This window comes from Scheffersomyces xylosifermentans, assembly GCF_036884685.1.
Source record: "Scheffersomyces xylosifermentans strain CBS 12540 chromosome Unknown RJT20scaffold_6, whole genome shotgun sequence".
NCBI classification, from domain to species: domain Eukaryota; kingdom Fungi; phylum Ascomycota; class Pichiomycetes; order Serinales; family Debaryomycetaceae; genus Scheffersomyces; species Scheffersomyces xylosifermentans.
In genome coordinates this window covers 561,453-584,853 of record NW_027042944.1, presented here as the reverse complement: position 1 = coordinate 584,853, position 23,401 = coordinate 561,453, and the positions used below count along the sequence as shown (strand labels likewise).

The following is a 23,401-nucleotide window of genomic DNA, read 5'->3' as shown; positions in this document are numbered from 1 at the left end:
GAAAACTAGGAGATAATAGCAACAAGGGGCAAGCAACAGTTCAGGGAACTTAATTTAAACCAAAACGACAGTCACAGGGCGACCACAAAGAATCTCGTATAAGCGAAGCATGATACAGTACACAGGCGTTGGGGGGTGACCTCTATTTCCTGATGGAGCGAGCCCCGCGGGAACTAAATATACTTGCCGCACATTTTGGGCACCAGATCCATTCTCATTGAGAGAGGGCTTTGGAAGGGATTGATGCGGGAGGTGGTTAGGGGCCCTCACGGGGGGGCATTCTTGTGGGTTCTTGGGATCCTTATTAATTCTTGTGAGGGTTGATTGGTGTATATAGTTCTAGGGTAGATAACGTCACAGGGAAAATAGACGAGATCGTTAGTTGATTTTATTGGCAGAGTTGATTGCACAGCGTGACGAATAACAGAAGAGAGAGTGCAAACAAGAACGCCGCAGCCAACAAGCATTAAGCACATAATTACAATTCAAGACGTACGCAAATCAATCTACACACATGACGTACTAAGTAACCAGTTCACTAGGAAGCAACAAGGAAGCAACAAGCAAGCAACAAGCAACGACCCACCACGCCGTATCTTAGAAAATTTCGAATAGAAAGATAATCCAGATAAAATTTCATATCCACATCCACATCCACAAATAGACACTAACACAAAACACAAATCCAAATCCAAGCATATCCACAAATCGAGAGATAGCGGAATATTAAATATTAAATAAATATTAAATATTAAATAAATATTAAATATTAAATATATCACTATCCTGGCGCTGGCATATATAATAAAATACAAAATACATACATATAGACTTTCGTACATACAGACATTCATTCATATAGACTTTCATACATACATCTACATCTACATTTCCATCTACATATATATACATATATATATATTCCGTTTCTCCAAAAAAAGTGTCACAGAAGAACGAAAATTAAAATTATCTATCTTACAAAAAACCCACACCCTTCCAAAAACCTCCACCAACAAGCAGACTTTTTCCCATTTCCCATTTCCCTTTCCTAATTACAAAGATCTTTGCTTTCTTTGCATCCCCGTCTGCATTTCCAATTTCCAATTTCCATTTCCATCACCTTTCCCCCATTCCCCCATTCCCCATTCCCCATCTTGTGTCTGAAATCCATCCCCCCGTTGCCCCAGTTTCTGACTCCATCACCAACCTTCGATATCAAAAGTTATCAGTCACTGCCCTCCATCTCACTGAAAAACTAACTCCGATCTTTTTAACTCGGACCGATAACCGCCATCTTCGGTATAGATTTGAAAAACTTGCTCAAATTCCCTGTTTCTGGCTCCTTTTCCACGGCTTTTACTGGAACAAGTGGCAGTAAAGTTGGTCAGTCGAAACCAGAACCTTCACTTGTCATATTTACCAACGATTTTCCCGGTTTTCTGGCCCCCATAACTCATTCCTCGACAAGACGACGCCAACAACGTGAATTTTTCACTCTTTGTAATAGTCATTAATTTGAATTGTTTTCCTCCTTTTTCTCCTTTCAGTGAACAAAGTTGACTAAAAAAGTATACAATTTGGATCAGAACCATCACTGGAATCCATTCATCCGGTTAAAATTACCCCAAAATCCACAACTTCCATAGAAAATGCCTCCGTCTCCAGTGATACCAGAGACTATCCCAGTTCCAGGCTCTGGAAGATCGTCTTCTATCAACGATCCCTTATGGAAAACCACCGGAGATTCCGTTAAAGACCATGATATTCTAGCGGAGAATGATAGAAGACTAGCGAATGCCTTTGACGAAACAACTTTCAATTTACATGAAAACTCAGAAGACTTCCTGTCAAGGAATTACACCACGACTTCTCCTTCTTCCTATAAGAAACCGAATATCACCAACAACGACAACAGTAACAATAACAGTTTTCATTCGTCTCATTCTTCGCTCAAAATCAACACTTCCAAAGAAGAACAGTTCCTCAAGAACAATACAAAAGGCTGGGCTCATGGTGTGAAAGTGCCTTATTCAGTAATCAAATTCGATAAGCTAGAAAACGCTGAAAGCACCAAGATTCTCTCTAAAACCTACGACCAGGACTATTTCAAACCAAGACTCGTTCTCGACGAAATAGAGCATTCAGAGTTCACGGGAAGCAACGACTCGAAGAGATCTTCCATAAAATCGTCAATTCTGAGAGCTCCAGACGATGAAAAAGAAGCTGGTGCTGAAATTCTTCGGAAAGACGAGATAAAAAGTGCCTTTTCTGGTTATTACTCGATTCCAAGAGCTTCTTTAAACATCCCCAATTGCTACAGAGAAGATAAAGAGCAAGTCAAGCTAATGCAAGAAATCCCGAAGCTTTGCTATCAAAATTACTTTGATTATGACGAATTAACCTATACTTTCGGTGGTTTCTATAATAACAGAAGAACTTCGTTCAAACACCTTGGAATCCCCAAGAACGTCGACTTGGATAGAATATCCATTCACTTTCCAGCAGAACTTCCACCTTTTGTAAGCAAAGATATCCTTACCAACCCATTCATGTGCCCTAATGACCATTTTTTCATGTTTAACCCTATGAGAGGCACCATCTCGTACTTGGATACCGTCAATTCCAAGTACTTTCCGGGACATTTATGTTCTCTTGTCAGTGCCAAGATCTCGCAAAGACATGTCTTCTTCTACGGAGGCTTTGAGATTCAGACATTATCTGTAAACTACGATCCTGAAGTGGACCGTTGGATCATCCGGAAGAATATAGCTCTCAATGAAGATGGTTATATCCTCGATGTGGTGACATTGAGGTTCTCGAAAGTGCAGCTCAAGCAAAGAGGTGCCAAATCACATATTGGAAGACTAGGATGTGGAATAACAGCTAATATCTTCGATATGGACGAAGCAAGCGTATCAAATGTACCAGAAAGAATCCCTCTGCCTCCAGTTTTCACCGATTCTCGGAAGGATAAGCTCTCCAATTTGGTCAGTCCCAATTTGAGGCCAATGACTTCTCCAAAACCGATGTCTGGAGCAACTCCGGGGCCTTCTAAGTTGTCTGAGAACTATTCAGCAGCTTCAGTGGGCAACGGAACATCTTCTTCTCCCATTAATAACACTGTAATCAGCAATTTGAAGAGAGAAGAAGCAGATTTCCCTGCAACTCCGCAGTCAAATACGAGCTCTGCCTCGTTTCTGAAGCAAGCTACAAACCAATCGACAGCTTCTTCAGTTACCCAGTCTTCTATAGAGTCAGGTATCTCCAGATTGTATGCTTCGGGCTCGAATTTGAAGGCTTCGTTCACCAATAATTCCAATAATACTAGCAGTGGAAGCAGTACAAATAGCGTTTCTACGCCTACAACGACTTCTAAGATGAGCAAAGTGTTCTCCAAGTCCTCGAGACTCTTGCACAGACATACCACTAGAAACAACCAACGGGAATCAAAATCAGAACATCATCCCTTGAAAAATACCTATTCAAAACAGGTCAAACAGAACCGTTCAAATCTGCAAACCAGTGCCAATGGAACTGGATCAAGACCCGTATCTCCTGTCCAAAAAGTTACTACAAAGGCTGAACCAATACCTTTGAAGATAGATACCAAGGTTCAAAATGACAATTTCGCAACATTAACTAATTCTACGCCTTCTCCTGACTTTAGAACAGTTTATCCTTCATCAGATAACATCCAAGTTGATATCAAGCCTTTGCCTAGCTACAGCAGTAGTTCAGCAGGTGCTACCTATAACAAAACAGCAACGTCAAAATCACCAGATTGCAACTGTGATCAGGGTATTTGTGACTTGTTGGAACACCAGGATAGCGAATCTATTGACTCGTATGAAGCTGAAAATAAGCCCAATGGCTTGTTTTACGATTCAATCTTGAAATCGGGACTCAATGGAGTGTCCATCTTCGTTTTCGGTGGCTTCTATCCTGTAGTAGATAAGGAAGGATTCACCACCTTCAAAGCCACCAACGAGCTCTTGAAAATCGATTTGGCAGTGGAAGATCTTCCCAAGGGAGTCAAATTCCATTCAGAGGCCATGGTATTCAATGTAGGAAAAGAGAAGGACTTCCCAATGGAAATCTGTGGAGATTGGCCATCTCCTAGAGGATATGCTGCGTATGCCTTAATCGACCATAACCATTCACAGGATATTAACTGTGAGTTAGACCTCCATTCGGAGCATGAAAATGAAGAATTCTTCCCAAGTAGGATCAGAAGAGCCGGTTCTCCCATAAGTAATGTATCATCTCATTGCTCTTCCTTCCGTACCAGCCAGAGTACAAGTAATGAGACTTCGAAGTCAAATGGTAAAGGTGCCACGGAGTTTTTCTTTACTGGTAAAGCGTTTGTAGTTCAAGGAGGCTGTGATCACGAAGGAAACTACTTCAGTGACTTCTTCATCTTCAGGTTTGACGAATGTAAGTGGGAAAGACTCTCTACATACTTGTTCGACTACTTTAACTATCCTCTTGGACCCGGTGAGGATGACGATGGTGCTAGATATGCCAAAGAATATGAAGTGGATGATCCAGTTCTTGTGGAAGCCGAACTCAGAGCCTGTCATCACACTTGTTTGTACTATAGGAACGAAGAGCGGGACTATTTGTTCTTCTTAGGAGGGTTCAGAAATGACTACTTGCGTTACTATGATAAGGTGCCTTATCAAAGTGATAACTACGAAGTCACAAGGCATACCCTGTTTCCATTTGCAAGTAATAACAGTAACTTGTTGCGTATTCCAGTTTTGAATTTGCAGACACAGACATGGAAGTTCATGAGGTATTACTATGACCTCGATCCACAGATCGGTGACAGTTACCAGCAAAAGGTGAGCCATAACCCATCGTGGTGTAATGCCAAAATCAGTAACTATGCTGGTTCCATTTCATTGAACGGTAAGATTATTACGATTTGCCATGGTATGGCGATGCCATGTCCGGAGAAGAGGAAGGATCGAGAGATTATAGAACTGGATATCCCTGTACTGCTTCTTCTCTGGGGTGCCCATACACACTTTGTTTTCCCAAGTCTTTAAAGGTGGGTTGACTTTGTTTACACAGGCTTTGATGTTGGGTTGAATTTGTTTTCAGGCTTTGTTTTCCGGTTCTTTTTGTCTTCACGGGTTTTTATTTCGGGTTCACTGAGTTTCCCAAGTCTTTTTGGATGTAGATACATTGGCATTGTTTCTATGTTGTCTTTGACTTGAAAGGAAAAGTAATAATTATGAATTCATGGTAGTATTAGTAAATATGTGTATGATCACGAATTGACGCTTACATTTGGAGAAGACGTAGAGGAAGTGTAAGATAATAAGAGGGCTGCTAGGCGATGTGTTGATATATATTGGCATTTCTCAGCTCGAATGGTAGAGAACGGGTATGGATATCAACAGGCATCGGAAGAAGCCCAGAAAAGATAGTTTAATATACCACTGGGTATTACTTTGGCTTGATATAAGTAAGACAAGTTAATTGAAGATAGGCTAATTCAAGATAATTGACTTACTATGCTTTCACACGATGGAAGGGAAGTTGATATTCATTGGTTTAATTGGAAGTAAGCAAAATAAGACATTACAGTTCAAGAGGAGAGGATCGATACGGATGGTGGCAGTTCTAGTGAAAAAGAACCAGTCTCATTTCATCGCCTTTTGCTATAAGTGCTTTTTAGCCAGTATTAGAAATTGTTAAAACAATTGCTGCAATATTACACTTACTCAACCTTCTCATCGTTTTCGTTGTCGTTTCTTGTCGTCATGGCTTTCTTACTCTTCGTATTCTTATTCATACTCTTCCTTCTTACTCTTCCTTCTTACTCTTCCCTCTCATCTACTTCCCTCTCGAACTCTTCGATTTCTTCCTCTTCTGTTCTTACTCTTCCTTACCAACCCTTCCCTCTCAAACTCTTCCTTCTCAAACTCCGTCTATTCTTACTCTTCTTTGTCATCTTCTTCCTTCTCATCCTCTTTCTTTCTCGAACTATCACTTCCCATAGTTACCCCCTCATACATCTATCACAGGTTCATGACCACCACCACGGCATCTTCCCACGTCTTCATTCCACATCTTCACTCCACATCGTCATTTTACTGCACCACTCCATAACCACCTTCCCCATCACCCCCTCCACCACCATTTCATTAGGCTGCAAAATAGCAACCTCTATGACATGGCTCTCCTGCAGGCAACACCTACACCTCTTTTTAATTTCCTTCCACTTAACTGTTTCACTCTCTTCAATTTGGTTTTTCTTGTTAACCTAATGTATAGCAGTCATACCAGTCGTCTCGGCTGAAGTGAACTCCACCACCTGTCCCAACCCCACCGCCTCCAAACTCCTCTAAAACACTCCACACTTCACATTACATTACCAACCAACCAACCAAGACCAACCAAAACACCCATGCCGCAGCAACCATCCATGCCGCAACAAACTCTCTCACCCCTCTTATCCAACATCCCTATATACACTCCTCTCCTTCATAAATCCTCCTCTTTGCCATCATCGATTACGTAATCACATCCTGCTATTCCCCAACCAAGCTTACATAATCACACCTCCCCCAGTGAAATTTTTCGTTTCTTCCAAAAATTGGACTTTTCAACGCCTACGAAACGGTTGCTGTTAGTGGTTGTTTCTGGTTATTACAAGCATATATTCTCCGTTGTACACTGGCTAACATGTTCGGATTAGGTGGTGCTCCTCAGGTTTCTTCTCAGCAAAAATTGCAGGCCGCAGAGGCCGAATTGGACATGGTTACTGGCATGTTCAATGAGTTGGTTTCTCAATGTCACAAGAAATGTATTAACAAGACTTACAGCGAGTCGGATGTTACTAAGCAAGAAGCTCTCTGTTTGGACAGATGTGTCTCCAAGTACTTCGAGACCAACGTTCAAGTTGGAGAAAACATGCAAAAACTCGGGCAAGCTGGAGCTTTCATGGGTAGACAGTAGATCAAACTGGAGGTTTGAGAGGTTTTTTTGAAATATGTTTCAATGAGCCAGTGAAAAGTGGACTCTTTGGATTCAAGAAACGGGCTGGTTCGAATTGGTTTGTTTGTTGGTGTTATTTTAACAGAAACGAGTGGTTTGGAGGTGAAAATCGGCTGTAAAATTGCCCTTCTGGCAGCAATTTGCTGTTGCATTGTTTTGTATCTTACCTTATTTATTGCTAGTACTAGTCTAGCATTTGATCTGTATATAATTGCCTTTCCAGGAAGATATGTCGTCTAGTATAAGAGAATAGAGATTCTTGGATGAAGGGAGAGAGATGTAGGAAGAGCGTGGTGTAGGAAGAGCGTGGTGTAGAGTTGGAGTCGTTGGAGTCGTTGGAGAGAAAGATGTATACCGAAAGAAAAGTTCCAAAGGGAAGAGCCAATGAAGCAATCAACTAAAGAGTTGGAAACTCACCATAATGATGATGATTGTGATGGGTTGAAAGATGATAATTAACACGAGTTGGGATAATTAACAGAGAAACATGGAGTTTCTCCGTAAATATCCATGATTATTACTTATATTTCTAATCACTCTTCGTTAATTTGCTGATTTGCAAACAAGTTGAGTTCTACGCATAACAAGTCAATAATATGATATTTATGAAGTATATATGATAATGATAATTGAATATACCTCTTCTATGTACAAATTGAACGAACCTCATCATTAGTTGAAATATCAACATTCTATGGTAGCTCTTTTAAAGGTCCTCTTTTAAATGTTCTCTTCATTGCTTTAACAGAAGTTTTAAGTTTCACTTAAATAAACTTCAACTCAACCACCTCTCTTCCCTCTATGACCATCCAAGTGCCCTTGTCAATCTCAACTTCACACCCTGCCACGAGTTCAACTTCGGCCTCACATCCAAATAGAAACTGGCTCCCTTTCCGGCTCCTCCGTAGAAGTCTATAACATAATCCACTTCGGTGCCACATCTATTGATGGTCCAGTCGTGTCTATCAAAGGGTTTCTGGTATCCCAAAATATTGGCATTTATCCATGCTCTTGGTGTGAGTTTCTTCAGGTCTCCCTTGAAACTAGTAAGTGTTATTCCACCACATGTCTTTACGGCTTCTTCATAATTGGCTCTTTCCCAGTTCATGATGTGCTGCCATGCTCTTTCATTGACAGCATTATGGATCGGAACAACGGTTCCCATATCTTTTGTATCCGGATTCCAGTTCTTACGCTTCATGGCGTCGTAGAACTGCTTTTGGGAAGGATATATCCAATTCGAATCTGCCGAAGTTCTTGGGATAGATGAGATTTCTCTATCCGTAGGAAGATCGATATTAGATCCAGATCCCTCAACATAACCCGCCGAAAGCGAGTCTGAAGAACACCCTTCGGCGCTCTTGGCGTCCACTTCTATCGCCTCGGGCACTGTAACCGACACCTTTTCCATCCATGCTGTTCTAGCACTGTGATCTACGGGACAAGATGGTTGTTCCGAAGAGGAAACAGAACCAGTTATCGTGGGATGTTGGTCCGGCAACGAGCCTTTTGCATTTTTTAACCAGGCATCTCTTGTTGAGTGGTCCACGGGACACTTGCTCTGTTCTTCCGAAGCCATTTTGCTTGCTGTTGCTGGTGTTTATCAGTCTTTTAATCACGGTTACTAATGCTCAAACACAGTGATTCTGATAGGAGGAGGGTGTCCTGAAAAATCGGAATTTGAGAATGTCACGTGATGTGTGTATTTGGTGTGTAATGTCGTATGCGACATTTTATGACAAGAAGAGTCGTGAAGAGACATTGATTGATTTGTGTTTTATGGGTAGGTATAGAGGTAAGGTATTTTTATTATTATCAGTTAATGGGAATCATTAATGGGAATCATTTCTGTGGTGGCGGTGTTGGTATAAACAAAAAAAGCAGGATGAATATTTCAAATGAGTTAATTTTGGTTTTTATGCATTGAGAAATGCCTTCCTTCAGATGAAGCACTCCATTCTCATATATTTCACATTAGTGATCTATATAATGAAAAAGTTGAGTATAACTGATCAATACGGAAGATAGGAGTTTCCAATAGTTAAATTATGAGTAATACGTCATCAGCCAAATTGTGGCTTAGGGAAGTATAGGAATTTTGCATCTAACTGTAATGGAGGTTAAGTCAAGGCGGAGAGTCCTAGTCATTCGCCCAATAATGAAAAGAGAGGAACAAAAAAACCCAGAACTGTAACCATAACACTAATTTAGAAGCTCTATACCGCACATATGCCCTTTTATTTACACAACACATTCCTTCCAAACATTGTGTGGACAACATTCACACCGTTCGGGAATTTGCACCAATCGCCATACCTAAAAATGTCACGGCCACGACATAACTAAATGTCATCCCAACCTACTTACCCACAGTTAAACGATTTTCTTCAATTAGAATCCACAGTGTGAATTCAGCAAGTCTGACCACACTATACCAATAACACCGCAATCCTCCAAATTCAAGCGAAAGAAGTCTCTCCTCCAATGAAACACTTTACTATTTATATACATACATACTTCCGCTGCAAATGTGTACCTTGCATTGAACTATTTTTTAACATGAAAAATGTCGCAACTCATGTTGGTTGAAAAAGCGATATGGAGTCAATGCAATGGATAAATAGTAAGGGAAAGTAGGGGAAGTATGGAAACAGAGAGTGCAGAAACGTCTCATTGATCTCTAATTGATGATTGAATGCGCTACATAAGCTTTCGGTTAACTTCTTTTGGTCGAATTCTTGGGATTCTCTTCCCCGTCTCTCCTTATTTTACAGTGTGTATTTGTTCTATGTGGAGTATGCCTTTGTTGCTATTGATACAAACGTGACTATTTATGCATGCAAGCACGCGGTTTGTTGATACTTTGCCAAAGAACACCTAGTGGAAGTGTTAGCCAAAATACAGAGGCCTTATAGCCGTCATAGTACGACCGAGGTCTATCTTGAGCCACTCTTGGTGCTCTAATGACCTCCATTTTGACTTCCTCTCTTTTGACTTCTTAGTAGATCTTCTTCTTCTCATCAATGGAGAACTCACCGGCGCCGGCGTTCACAATGATCAACAAGCCACCGACAATGGACAATGTCTGGAAAAACTCGTACTTAAGGAAATCACGGTTGGAGTCGTGGCTGGTGAATTTCCAGAATTGGTTGGCAAAAACATTGTAGGTGAATAACAACACCGTCAAAACAAAGGCAGCAAACTTGGTCTTGAATCCGACAATAATTGAACCACAAGAAAGGGATCCAATCAAAATAATGAATATTCTGGTGATAGACCAGTTAGCAGAGAACACAAATCCGAGGAAAAGGAAGACCAATAACAAACGGCCAGCCAATAAGAAGTATTTCTTGTTATCCTGGTTGTTAATCATTGGCAATCCTGGCATGTTCAAAGTTCTCTTGTCTCTAACCAATGTGTCAGAGAAAGCAAGAATCAAACCACCAACAACAGACAAGTTTCTCAAGATGAATTGGGTGTCAAAAATTAATCCGTAAGCTAAACCTTGCAAAACTACGACAGAAACCAATGCAGTGGTAGCAATCATTGACTGTTTTCTCAACACCAAGAAGGTGGACGCACTGATCATGGTACAAACATTAACCACCAAGAAGGTTAATGTCAACCAACGCCAGATTTTTCTATAGTTGTGGAGGTAGTAGACTTGTTCTGACCACTGGGAGATAATTCTCAATGAATCTTCGTAGAAAGTGGCTACGAGGAAAGCTCTACCTATGGCAGGAACGTATGGCTTGAGAGGTTTCAAGTAGTTGTCGATCAAGTCTTCGACTGATTTGGACGAGTCTTCGAATTTGTCGTAGAGAGACTTGGACGAGGTTACTGGACCAACATTTGGAGGAGGTACGCCAGTCTGTCCATTTCGGAACTGGTTATTGAATTGGTTTGGACCACGGTAGGACATGATATGTTGATTATATGGGGATTAGGGGGTGTGCTATACGAAAAGTAATGGGTGGAATGCTCGGATTTTTGGTCAAACGAGGCACTGATGGGCAAATTGGGGTATTTCTATAACTTTCAAGCTGAAAAGGCGATTTTCTGGTGGTCAGATCACTGGATTTCTATAAACTTGATTTGAATTATAACGACACTGTTAACCGAGGATAAGTACTGATAGAACCGTGAATTTTTGAGAGTTAAAGCGGCAAAAAATTGGACAGCTGGTGAATTGACGGTGATGGTTCGCTGCTGATGCGTTGTTCTGGCGGAAAAGTCCCGTTTCTTATGGTGATAACTGGCGTTTACTACCCTAGTTGTTTATAACTTATTTAGTGGGGACGAAAAGAAATTGACACGCCAATGAAAAACCGAGGGGTCGTGGCGAATGGCCAAGAAATTTGGAGTGAGAGTGTCACGTGTGGGTTGTGGGTGGGTGGGGAGCGGTTCTTCTAGGTAGGAAAGGAAGAAAATACAGTGGTGGGAATTACCTCTCTAGGCAATGTGAGACGTGTGGGGAGGTAGTATTAGAGGTGGTGGTGGTAGAGGGGTTGTATTAGAGGAGGTATTAGGAGAAGAGTGGTATTATAGGAGGTGGTAGAGGAAGAATAACAGAGTGGTGGTTATAGAAATTACAGAGTATGGTCCGAGGGTGATTATACAGATTATAGGGTGTGTCCGAGGGTGGTTTGTCTCGTTCGTTCGTGGTTTTATCGTATGATGGTGATAGTGCAGCAGTAGCAATAAAGTAGTGGCAGTAAGTCCAGGTGGACGTGGAAATAGCGGGTGGAGGTGGTGGTGGTGGTGGAGGTGGTCTTGTAGAGAAGTAAATAATTTAAGATGTGTCTTTGGTGGTATTTACTATGTTAGTGGGTACTTACCATGTTAATGGCATTTGCTACCACTAATGGGTATTTGCTATGCTGCTGTTTGCAATGCTTCCTGTTAACTATACCAATGATCTCGCTACGCTGCCTGAAAAATTCCTCTCCGATTTACCATTATACGATACCATTCGCTTCGTACAAAAATAAAGATAAGCTAAGTCAATTACCATAACCTGAAAAATTGAATCATGACTATCATGATTCTTGTAAATTACATGATTCTTGTAAATTACACGCTTACATTGGCTGCTCTTGCATATTTCTATATTGGATGTCATTCACATCAATTTAGTACATTACCTTTCTGCTCTCCAAAAATCTGGTGATAGATTCACTGGTACTCCCACCACCGAGGGAACGAAATAAACGAAATACGACAGAACGACAACGACGGTCACCCCAATATACCTCGATCTAGAAAAGTGATATATTTCTCTCGTTTGGCTGGAAATCGCCCGTTTAATCCCCCCTAATAACCTCTTCCATATATGTAATTAGCTCCTGCTACATAGTCCCAACAATAACTGTAACCCAATTGTTGTCCCACTGGCTAATCTTCAACATGAACCCACCCTCTTGGCTTCTCCAGTGCATTGGCCCCAAAAAAAAATCTCACTAGCACATGTCGATGCGGCTCGGCTGCAACCCTTTCGGATGTTGCAAGATTTATCACGTGTCGATGTTGGGTGGCATTTCCATATGTTTCAGCTAATTTGGCTTCTATAGAGCCGTGCAACCTTACGGATGCTTACTTAGAGCAAAACCAATACAATGTTACGATCTTGGTTTTGCTGACTAGGAAGCTTCCCCTTAAAGTGGGGACATTTGCTTCGAGAGCTCAAGGCTCGCTACTCGGTAGGCTGCAAACTAAGCCCTCTGAGTCAAATGCTAAGCCAACGGCAGACGAGTATCAAGGAAGTCATCTTGTGAGCTGGTAAATATGAGCCCCTGGTAGCTACTAGATGTATAATCCCAATTTTCTGAAGGGATGTCTTTCGTATAGTTGAAAATCTGGGAGATCCGGAAAATGAATTGGGCCTCCCTTACTTTTCTGAGGTACAGTTGCAAGAAATGTAGCCTTAACGGTCATTAAACATAGCTATTGTTTCTATTGCTTTTCAAGGCCTGAAAATCTGCGTTTCTTTAGTCAAGTCGCTAATTTGAGAGCTTTTCTTCCTTGTAGACTTTTTCTAAATTATATCAAAGTTGACTTATGATTTTTGAAAATGGTTGCGAAATTCATGAGAAATTGTATGAATTTGTAATTACGTAAAGAAACCGCATCGTATATCTTTATGAACCAGACCGAATTATCATGGTATCTCTCAACTTCTAACTACAGATTGATACAAGAACAGAAACGGCTAACCTTCAAAAACATTTCAATCTCCCACTCGATAGACGATTCCTGCCAATCTGGTCACTTCAAACGTGAACACTGCTATTAAGACTCCATAACTTTCAAACCAAAATTCTCCTTAAACACAATTTTTCTTTAACACCTTTTAAAAGGTTTCTCACCAAATAGACTTTGATATTTCTATATAACACAAGGTTCAAGAACTTACCATAGGGATAGGTATTCGTATTGGTATTGGTATTGGTATTGGTATCAACCGTTTCTTACATGGTATAGATTACAGGTTATGCCGACAAATTTGCATGTTAAGTAAGATAATTTACACTTTAATCAAAAATTTACAGATTATTTTTACAAATTTCTCCAGCAACTCACATACCCTCGGAAGTGCAGATTGCTTCAAGGGTGATGCGGTGGCTCAATGGTAGAGCTTTCGATTCCAACTCGAAGGGTTGCAGGTTCAATTCCTGTCCGTGTCAATTCCTTTCTTTTTTTGTTAATTTTTTTCTAATTCCCTTTGTCTTTAGCCGACTTTGAAGGCTATTTGTTGGTATGTTAGTAGTTACGACTAGCAGTTCCCTATTTACGAGTTGCTGTAATGTTCTTTAGAAAAAAATGCAAATTGCTACTTCTTCTCTATTATAATTAATGTGCTTCTATTATACAAATGGTTCTATGCTAATTTTTTCAGTTGAATGGATCCCCATGGCCGTTTCCATATTAGTTATTCACCAACTTCGAGGATCTGATGTTTCCATGTCTCCTGACTTCATTATCCATCAAATCTCTGATCTTATGACTTCCTGCAATGGCTATAGCCAAAACGGATTCTAATCTATCCAATGGTATTTTATCCTCCAACATCAACAATGACAACTTCTCACTTTTACCTATGACTCCGATGGTTAGTGTGCTCATATCAAGTTCTTCCAACCCGTTCAAGTCCAATAATGGACTCTGATCATGTAATCCGGCAGTTATGGCTGCCACATAGTCGTACATGGCCACACCAGCGTCGATCAAAGCCAAAGTTATGGCATTTGTCAATCCAGCGAGTAATCCACCGTCCTGCGACAATACATGCAAATCTATTTGAATCACAGTTCTTGGGTATAAGTTACACATGACACTTTGTTCAAAAGTCCTTTCCAAAGTCGTTTTCATTTCCACCATTCTCTTTTCCGATTTGGAACGCTTTTTTCTTTCAAGAGTCGAGAAGTTGGCTACCGCCAAATTCACCTCGATGGTGGCCTTATTGGCATTGGCCTGAGATCTTAACGTGGGCTCCATTGGTCCTTGAACCATGCATATCACCTTGGTGTTTCCTTGTTCGATGTAAGACGACCCATCCGATGAGTTGGGATGGGTGTTGATACGGCACTCAAAATTCCGAATTTCATTCCACCTTCGTCCGTCAAGTCTCAACCCTTCCGGTGAGTATAATTCCATACGAGACATGACTACCGTTTCTTATCAATGTCTCTACTAGAAGAGAATAAAAGGCAGAATTCTGATAATTCCCATTCTTTTCATAAATTTGAGTTTCGATGGCTGTTGTGCTGTCTGCAGGATAATTTTTCACTTGATATGGTTATAGTGGTGATAGTAGCTATTGTAGGGATATGGTGAATTGACCGATTATCCAGCAGTTACTGAGGAAGAAGAAGATCGAGGAGTACAAGAGACCGTTATCGAAGGTGTTTACTCCCAAAAATTCCAAGTGGTAGGCAAAATAAAGCCAGGTAGCCTGGGATGCGATCCAAAGTAATAAGGTGAATACTCCACGCACAGCATGGTTTTTGGTCACAAGATTGGACTTGGACAAGAAGTGGGGCAAGAATATGAGGAACCAGATGAAGTACTGGGACGTCATGACCTTGTTGAAGGTGACAAACGAAAGAGTTTGCAAGAAAAAGCATGAAATCAAGTCTCTTTGGGCGAAAGCTAAAGGCATAGCGACAGCCGAAATCAAAAACTGGGGAATGAATGCAAAATTCTCTATGTTTTGCACCTGCTCCGAAATGGCGGATTTATAGTATAAGGCAATGTTGTAGACCGAGAAGTTGTGTCTGTGGTCCAATCTGATGAAATGGTAGATGTAGGAATGATGAATGAACTCGTAGCCGTAGATCTGGTACATCACGAAATTTAAGCCGGCAATGGTGAAGACGGTAACAAACAAGAATGAGATGTTTCTGGTGGTGACGAGTTTCAAGATTGGCAAGTTTATGAATGGGATTCCATCCCTGGCAAGATAAAGCATTATACTAGGTAAATATATAATCGGATAGAGTTTGAAGTGTACGGCCAAACCCAACCAAAAGGCTGAAAAGACGATATTCTTCTTCTGAACCAAGTAGTAAATGGAAGCCATGATCATCACAGTAAGAACACTCTCCGAGGAACCTCTTGTACTGATAGTTATTACCATGGGATTTAAAAGCCAAATTGACGATAATACGACCACTTTGTTAGAACTTAACTTGTTTGAACCACTTAATAACTTGACAATGATATAACCGGTCACCAAATCACTGGCCATGAACAAAGCCTTTCCAAAACTATACCAATTTTCACCCCAGCCATTGGGAACCAACATCCATGCTAACAACGGGGTATATCTGTAAGTTTCTCTCTGGTAGGGCGATTGGCCATACTGAACGTACGAAGCAGCATCGGAAAACACCAAGTAATCTATATCGGTATACTTTACCGTCATGTACTTGTCTTGGTATAAGCCGAAGATGAAGAAGCCGATTCGAAGAGCGACCGAGAGAAGAAGAACATGGTAGATATTTAGAGAGAACATGACTTGAGAGATGTGAAGATGTACTTAACTATATAGTAAGAGGAGAGTCCGTACGGTTAGCTACTGGAATACAAAGCCAATGGGTAAGTAAAGAGTAAAGGTTCAGTGGAAAGAGAAAGAGAAAGAGAATCATGATACTGGAAACATTAATGGGTCTGTCGTGGTGGTGAGGGTGAAGCTCTCTGAGAATAGCGAGAAAAATGGAAGAGTTCTCGGTATTTTTAGTGGGGATTTTTTTGTGTTTATAGAATCTCTCTCGGTGACTACCTAGTTTTTCATTAACTCGTCGCTAAGATTTCTCAATCTCTGACCATGTCTCACCATCCTCTCACCTCTCACCTCTCACAATGTCTATCGATATCTCTCTAGCTTTTCAGTGCTTTCTCAGTAATTTCTCAGTAATTTCTCCATCCCTCACCAATTTATCTGACTTCTTCCTGACTAATTACTCCCAATTCCTCACCATACTCACTAATCCCTTCACTATTCCTCACTAATTCTCGCCATTCCTCGCTATTTTCATCTTCCTTCTCATTTCTCACTTCCACTTCCCCAGACTTTTTCGTGAAAAATCGAACTCTTTCAAATTCAATTCCTTTTCACTTGTCTCTTTTTCATAATTACTTACTCTCTCCCCTTTTCTTCTCTTCTAATAAAACAGCTCTACATCACCACCTCACCCTCAACACACAATAATGTCATCACAACCGCCGGCTCAACCCTCTCAGGAGGAAATCTACAAAGAATACTTGAACTACGACTGGAATTCATTCACAGACTTCCAAGTAGGTCTTGAACAGATCTTGGACAATTACCTCCAAAACTTGAAGGAACAAGACCCTTCAGCGACGTCAATTCCTGCCTTGGATAAGCAGCAATTGGTTGACCAGGCCAAGTCGTTCTTTTACTGCTCTCATACGGGTAATATCCTCAATTTGGATGACTTTCGTCAATGGAAAGCTATCAATGGGGATAAATATGACAAGAACAAGAAGATAACGGAGATTCACGAAGATGAACCACCAAAAAACGAGACGGAATCGTCCAATTCTGCAGAACCACCATATTCATCGAATTACCAAGAATTGGTAGAGTTGATAGTATCAGGAAAACCAGTTCCAGGGATCAAAGAGATCCCAGACACTGTTCTCAGCGAGAAGAGCTCACATGCGGAGGCCAAGCAAAGAGTAAAACCATGGGAGAAGAACCAAGAAAAGCCCGATACGTCATTCTTGGATGGTTGAGTGGAGAAGTGAACAAATAAAGAATGAAGAATGAAGAATGAAGAATGAAGAATGAAGAATGAAAGTTGTTGCACACGAGAGGAGGACAGTAGTTCATGAAATTGAAAGAAACGTATAAAAGATTGAGAGAAACGTATAAAAGATTTAGAGATGCAGTTTCTGATGCTAAAATACCTACTCTTAGGTGATGATCAAATTACAGAACGAAAAGATACGAAAACATCAGCAAATAAGAAGAGAATGTCGAGGCAATGGAAAGACCACATGAATTCTGTATTCTTTGTTCAATTCTTGTTCGTTCAATTCAACCCACGAAAGCATAGTCAATTTCCACCCCAAAACTACGACTAATCACCATACACTTACATATACTCGTCTAGAACGAATGATATCTATTTATTGTACTATCCAAAGTAGTCTATACCCATTTTGTAAGCCGTTTATCGAGCTCGTCGATACTAACTTTAACCTGATTATCTAGTTTATTTAAATATTTCTATCACCTGTGGCTTGATAAATAACATTGAGGATTACCCTCCCTGATTCGATCTCAATGAAGGAATCTCATTACTGCCTCAAAGGCCGCCAAAGCAGCTGCATTGGCTGGGAATGATCTCAATATCGATGGTCCAAATCCTCTGGTGAAACCTCCCAAACCCTTCTCTCTATAAATGAACTTAACCGCATCGAACCATCTTGGGAACTTCTTCTCAGCTCTGATAGGACTGTCCGTCATGATTGTCTGCTTGACCACATCTGCTGGGTATGCAAAGATCCAGAACACGGTGGCCGAGAGACCACCAGACCAGAAGTTGATCGCTGGTTTCGACAACTTGGTGTTATTCTCGAAGTATTGAGTGAACAATTCGTATGAACCCCACCAGAATACGAAATTGGTACGGAATATCATCGTGGAACACAAACCACTGTAGATGCCTCGAATTCCAGAGATTTGGTAGAGCTTCTTCGCCACGTCAAGTGGACCAGTATAGATTCTGGATTTGGCATCGTATTGGACTTGAAGCCTTGCCTTAAACTGTTCGATAGGAGCAGCTACGAACGATACCGTCAAACCACTTCCTAGACCAGCTATGACATGTCCGAACAACGGCAATTTCTTCTCTTGTGGGTACAAATTCTCCTTGACTAGTCTTCTGTAGACATGCAATGAACCAAGCATAACAGAGTCCATCAACACCCAACCTACCAAAGGAGGAGTGAAACCCTTATAGAAACCACGAGGACCTTCATTCTTTACTGTTTGCCAGACACAGTCCATAGGACCTTTGAAACGGCCTTCAGGAGCAGTCTGAAGCCTGACTTTCACGGTATCAAACGGGTGGCCCACGACGTTCTTCATTACACCTGAGAACATACCGGCGACGAATCCAAGGTATCTTGGAGGAGGGCCCTTTTGGGGTTCGATGGGGAGATCCAACAACTCGTCTTCTTTGTCTGTAACAGCGTAAGACATGTGTAAGGGAAGGGAAGGGAAAAGGAAGGAAAGGAAAGGAGAGGTTTAGCTAGCCTGAAATGATGTTGAATCTGGGTATATCTTATAAGATTATAAGATTGTAAGTTATAAGTTATAAGTTGATAAGGTTATAAGTTATAAACTGTGAATTGTGAAACGTTAAATTGTGAAATTGTACAATGGTGAAATCGTGAGGAAAAGTGAATAACCATCTGATATCCTTGATGATAGTATTATAGTCAAATTTCCATGAGTTTAACTATGTTAAATGTGATATTAATAATTGATATGTTACGATATTATGAAGCCGATTACCATGAACAAGATAACAACTGAGTAGGAATCAAAAACACTATCCCAAGTCAATTTCAACCGCAGTGTAGACTCTATAACTGTGCAAGTGTGCAAGTGTGCAACTGTAGTACTCTATAACTCAACAAATATACAACTCTACACCTCTATGACTCTACAACTCTCTCCAAACCATGAATCATCGAAAGGGTTCTGGTGAAAAACTCCACCGGGCCGTTACGGCATTTTCGTGCGTCCGTACGACGGCTGTCGGCGGTAGAAGACGGTGAGAGACGTGGTGGGTGACATAGTGAGAGTAGTGGGAGTGGGGAGGTTGTAGGGAGGTGGTAGTGAGGGATGTCTCTAAATGCAGCGAGATGGTAGGGGGACAATAGTGGGAGCTTAGGGATAAAACAGTGAGAAGATAGTGAGAAGACAGTGAGAAGACAGTGAGAGAGTCGTAAGAGGTAGTGTGAGCGTAACGGGATGGGAGGTTAGGAGAACAGTTCGTAAAGGTAGATGGCGATGTAGGGAGAGAAGCACTGGTACTAGCTTTGATACTGGCTCTATGAAACACTGAAAGAACCGTTGAATTGTGAATGGGAGGAGAAGCGAAAATGAAGAGTATTGGAGTAAAAATCAAAGTCTAATGGGAGTTATGAAGTATAGAGTGATGGGAGAGTTTTGGGAAAAGGGAGAGAATTGTTAAAATGACGATGGACTAGGATATATTAGTTTCCCATGCGAAAGCAATGAGAGTCTACTGGCACCGTCAACGTAAGATAGCTCATTACTATTATTATAATTGGCTATGGTAATAATTGGTGATGTAGAGAAGAAGAGAGAAGAAATGGCTGTGAAAAATTCATTTTATCGGCATAGCGATTGGCTGCAACAACACCATCTTTCGTGTGGTTCATGGAAAACGTCCATAATTACATATAATTGATATAACTAGATGTAAGAATATGAATATTAGTAAATCTGATATTTTTTTATAGAAAACACGAGAATTCATAGAGAGTGATAAGCAGAGACTACATGGCGGTATAACGATTTCACCCCTACACCTAAGGTATCATCCTTTTAACATCAGAAATTCGGTTGAATGGAATAGAATTTTAGAAACTTTTCGACCAAGCTCATCTTGATATATACCATCGGAGAGCAGTTGAAGATGTGAGTTGTTGAAATTAAAGTGCCCCTCAAATCAGCATCTCATTATGTTCATCAACAGAATGACGAGGTAAAATTCTTGTTACGGTTGCAAAAAGACTTCACAAGAGAAACACTCACACTTCCAACGCTGTCTACTTCACAAAGACAAGGTAATAACACAATTACATGTACTCTGGCAACGTCAATGAACCAACCAACAGCATCCATAATATGTATATCATTGTTATATCCAAAAACCATTACCATTTGTGAACATAATTCCCCGGCTCAAATGGGTGCAAAAAAAAAAAAAAAACTCCACCAACAAGCCCATCCAGCACCCATTTATCCCCATAGTATTATAAGTATCTCTATGGAGCAATGCATAACAGGTAAATGAACGCCCTGCAATTATGTTCTAGCCTCATATCATCATTATCAACTCCTTTTCCCACACTCCGATTGGTTGCATTGCTTCATGTCCTCCCATATCTATGCAAAATATATGTAATCTTGTTCAAACTACAAGAAGAAACAGTACCAGAACCGAAATTGCCCCAAATCTATATATTAACCGCATCGCCAGTATCAATATATGCTTACCCACTTTCAAATGACTACAAATGACTACAGTACTTCCGTCAACATTAACATTAACTTGCACTTTCTTCACAGTCTCTCGACTCCATGTGCTCCTCCATGGCCATTCTACATGTCACTTTTCCATTGTCAGTTCTCCATTCTCCATGGCCACATCCACCTCCACTCCACTTCCTACATAATCTCTCCAAATCCACCTTCATATCCATCTCCACCATGACATCCACCCCACCTGGAGATCATCTCCACCTTCAACTCCACATCAACTGATAACGACAAGCGACAGAGACAGAGACAGAGACAGAGATTGCGACAGCGAGAGCAAAGACACAACGACAGTGAAACACAGTGACGAAGGAAATAGAAAGACTCCGCGCCACCACCACGACACTCACCCAAAAATCTTTTTTCGCCCCTCTTCGCACTTCGCACTCGTCCCAATGTCGCGCGACATCGCCAATATCACTTTTTCATTTTCCATTAAATTTCTCTACCATTTTAATGGTTGTTTCTTATCATTGTGGTTACAGTAGTTGTCTGGAAAAGAACCGCCAGACCCAGTAACTCAAGCACCGGAATCGCACAATGAGCCTGTCGCCCGTGAAAAAAGAACCGGTTCCCGTAAAAGTCAAGAACGAAGATGAGTCCTCGTTGATTAACGGAGCCAACGACTCCTCTAACGGAGGTACTGGCAACTCGGCGACGCCAGAACTGACGAGTTCCGCCGGCGGATGGCAGGAAATACCCTTGAAAGCATGCACCAATGAAGAGGTGAACGATATCAGGTTTCATATAATGCGTTTTCAGAACAAACAGGACGTAAATATCGTAGAAGACTTCACCAAACCGGTCCGTTTGCACAGAAAAGACCCCAGAAATATCCAGTTTCAACTCACAAGAGAAGAGATTGATATCAGGAAGAAGGAGCAGGAAGCGGCTCGGATAGAACGCCAAAAGTTGAAGGAAGAAGCCGAGGAATTGGCCGAACAGGAAGCCATAGAAAAGGGTGAAGATCCCAAGAAGCTTAAGAAAGCTGGTCCAGATATGTCTCAGGTGGCACCAGATGGAGGAGCAAGAAAGGCCAAGAAGAACCTTTTCAAGAGAAAGACAAGACAGATCAATTTAATGGACGATGAAAAGAGAAAATTGCGGTACGAAGAATACTATCCATGGGTGATTGAAGATTATGACGGTAAAAACGTCTTTGTAGGAAACTTTGAAGCTGGTTCCAGTGAATCACAGCACGTACTTTTCGTATTCGACAAGGACGGATTCAAGATGGTCCCAGCTGAAAAGGTCTATAAATTCACCCCAAGAAACAAATATGCTACCTTGACTTTGGAGGAAGCCGAAGCCAAGATGGAAAAGAACTCGTCAGTGCCTAGATGGCTTATGAGACACATGGAAGATCGTTCCAGTGCAGACAGTACACCAGATCAACGGTTCAGGAATAGTGCTCCATCAGCAAACGGAAATGTAATTGCTGCCGGAGGTAGTTCTGGTGGACGCAGATTGAGAACTGTGAGTGGTGGAGGTGGTTCTAATGATAGAGACTCCGATCATGACGATTTGGATTATGATGAGGAGTTTGCAGACGACGAAGAAGCACCAATCATGGACGGTGATGAAGAGGAGAACAAGCTCTCGGAACAGAAAATCAAAAAAGAGATGTTGAAAGCAGCACATTTCGATGGACAATCGGATGTCGATGCCGACGACGACCTTGACGATTTGTTCGAGACAGAGAAGACCAGAAAGGTCGACAAAGAAGGAAAGAAGTTGAGAAAGGTGTTGAACAAGAGAGAAGGAGGTGTGTATGATAGTGATGAGGATGAGAATTTGAATCCTTATTTGTCTAAATCAGATTTGGAGAGCGACGATGAGAGTGAAGACGAGAACGCCGTCAAAGAAGAAAAAGATGAAGAGGGCAATGATATCAAACCAAAGGAAGTTCCAAGATCTTTCTTTGCTTACGACGTTGGTGATGGTTTTGTAGTCATAAAGGCACCAACGGAGTTCTTAAATGGTTTTCCAAAGGGTGAATGGACTCCAAATGGAAGGAAAAGACCTTCTCCAGATGCTGCAGTATCATCGCCAAGAAAGAAAATCAAGACAGAGGATGGACAAGCAGCAAGTCAACCAATAAAAATCAAAGTCAAGAGCGAGAGTGGCAGAGAAAGTATGTCACCATCTCCTCCTCCACAACCGTCATCTAGTGTTGACTTGAATTCTGCTGGCCCCGACAATGTGTTGGTGACGGTCAAAGAAGTATTAGATATAGTTAGAGACAATCCTCTTACGACGAAGGAGCTTTTGACAGGTTTGAAGAGCCGTGTGAGTGCTCACAAGGATAACAAGATGAGAATTATTAGTATTGTGAAGCAGAATTTAAAGTTGGTGGATAAGAAGTTGGTTTTGAAGGAGTAGAGATATAGGAAAGTTGAAGGACGCAGAATGGTGTTGATATACAAACATATATATATATATAAACATTATTATTGTTTAGCTGCCTCGGGTTACGAATAAACGTATGACTTATACATTATGGATGGAAGTTGGCGAAATAGAACTGAATAAGAAGAAGAAGCCTCTTATCAACAAGACGATGTTAAC

General features: G+C 41.1%; 8 protein-coding genes and 1 non-coding gene across 9 annotated transcripts; 4 read left to right on the top strand and 5 right to left on the bottom strand. All coding sequences in view use genetic code 12, as the record gives it.

Annotated features, from left to right (window-relative positions):
- Nucleotides 1-1,649: 1,649 nt before the first annotated feature.
- Nucleotides 1,650-6,969, top strand: RJT20DRAFT_795 (uncharacterized protein; the record flags this gene model as incomplete). The annotated part of the gene is made up of 2 exons (XM_064921216.1): nt 1,650-4,935; nt 6,710-6,969. 2 exons carry the CDS (start codon nt 1,650-1,652, stop codon nt 6,967-6,969), a joined length of 3,546 nt encoding a protein of 1,181 aa, XP_064773032.1.
- Nucleotides 6,970-7,634: 665 nt separating this feature from the next.
- Nucleotides 7,635-8,624, bottom strand: CYT2 (cytochrome c1 heme lyase). Its single transcript, XM_064917540.1, has one exon. It carries the CDS (start codon nt 8,585-8,587, stop codon nt 7,808-7,810), a length of 780 nt encoding a protein of 259 aa, XP_064773031.1. The 5' UTR covers nt 8,588-8,624; the 3' UTR covers nt 7,635-7,807.
- Nucleotides 8,625-10,006: 1,382 nt separating this feature from the next.
- Nucleotides 10,007-10,930, bottom strand: ERV29 (Erv29p; the record flags this gene model as incomplete). Its single annotated transcript, XM_064918453.1, has 1 exon — nt 10,007-10,930. The coding sequence occupies one exon, from the start codon at nt 10,928-10,930 to the stop codon at nt 10,007-10,009; it is 924 nt and encodes a 307-aa protein (XP_064773030.1).
- A 2,689-nt stretch (nt 10,931-13,619) lies between these two features.
- Nucleotides 13,620-13,691, top strand: RJT20DRAFT_t128. The gene has a single exon. It is a non-coding gene; the product is annotated as a tRNA-Trp (tRNA).
- A 241-nt stretch (nt 13,692-13,932) lies between these two features.
- RJT20DRAFT_97799 (exosome non-catalytic core subunit) lies at nt 13,933-14,661 on the bottom strand (the record flags this gene model as incomplete). Its single annotated transcript, XM_064921691.1, has 1 exon — nt 13,933-14,661. One exon carries the CDS (start codon nt 14,659-14,661, stop codon nt 13,933-13,935), a length of 729 nt encoding a protein of 242 aa, XP_064773029.1.
- RJT20DRAFT_53730 (glycosylphosphatidylinositol-alpha 1,4 mannosyltransferase I) lies at nt 14,434-16,114 on the bottom strand. The gene has a single exon (XM_064920560.1). It carries the CDS (start codon nt 16,019-16,021, stop codon nt 14,822-14,824), a length of 1,200 nt encoding a protein of 399 aa, XP_064773028.1. The 5' UTR covers nt 16,022-16,114; the 3' UTR covers nt 14,434-14,821.
- Nucleotides 16,115-16,448: 334 nt separating this feature from the next.
- Nucleotides 16,449-17,540, top strand: RJT20DRAFT_53728 (uncharacterized protein). The gene has a single exon (XM_064920559.1). It carries the CDS (start codon nt 16,717-16,719, stop codon nt 17,263-17,265), a length of 549 nt encoding a protein of 182 aa, XP_064773027.1. The 5' UTR covers nt 16,449-16,716; the 3' UTR covers nt 17,266-17,540.
- Nucleotides 17,541-17,815: 275 nt separating this feature from the next.
- Nucleotides 17,816-18,739, bottom strand: RJT20DRAFT_98136 (uncharacterized protein; the record flags this gene model as incomplete). Its single annotated transcript, XM_064921706.1, has 1 exon — nt 17,816-18,739. The coding sequence occupies one exon, from the start codon at nt 18,737-18,739 to the stop codon at nt 17,816-17,818; it is 924 nt and encodes a 307-aa protein (XP_064773026.1).
- Nucleotides 18,740-21,315: 2,576 nt separating this feature from the next.
- TFG1 (transcription factor IIF subunit) lies at nt 21,316-23,396 on the top strand. The gene has a single exon (XM_064917539.1). It carries the CDS (start codon nt 21,374-21,376, stop codon nt 23,213-23,215), a length of 1,842 nt encoding a protein of 613 aa, XP_064773025.1. The 5' UTR covers nt 21,316-21,373; the 3' UTR covers nt 23,216-23,396.
- Nucleotides 23,397-23,401: the final 5 nt, after the last annotated feature.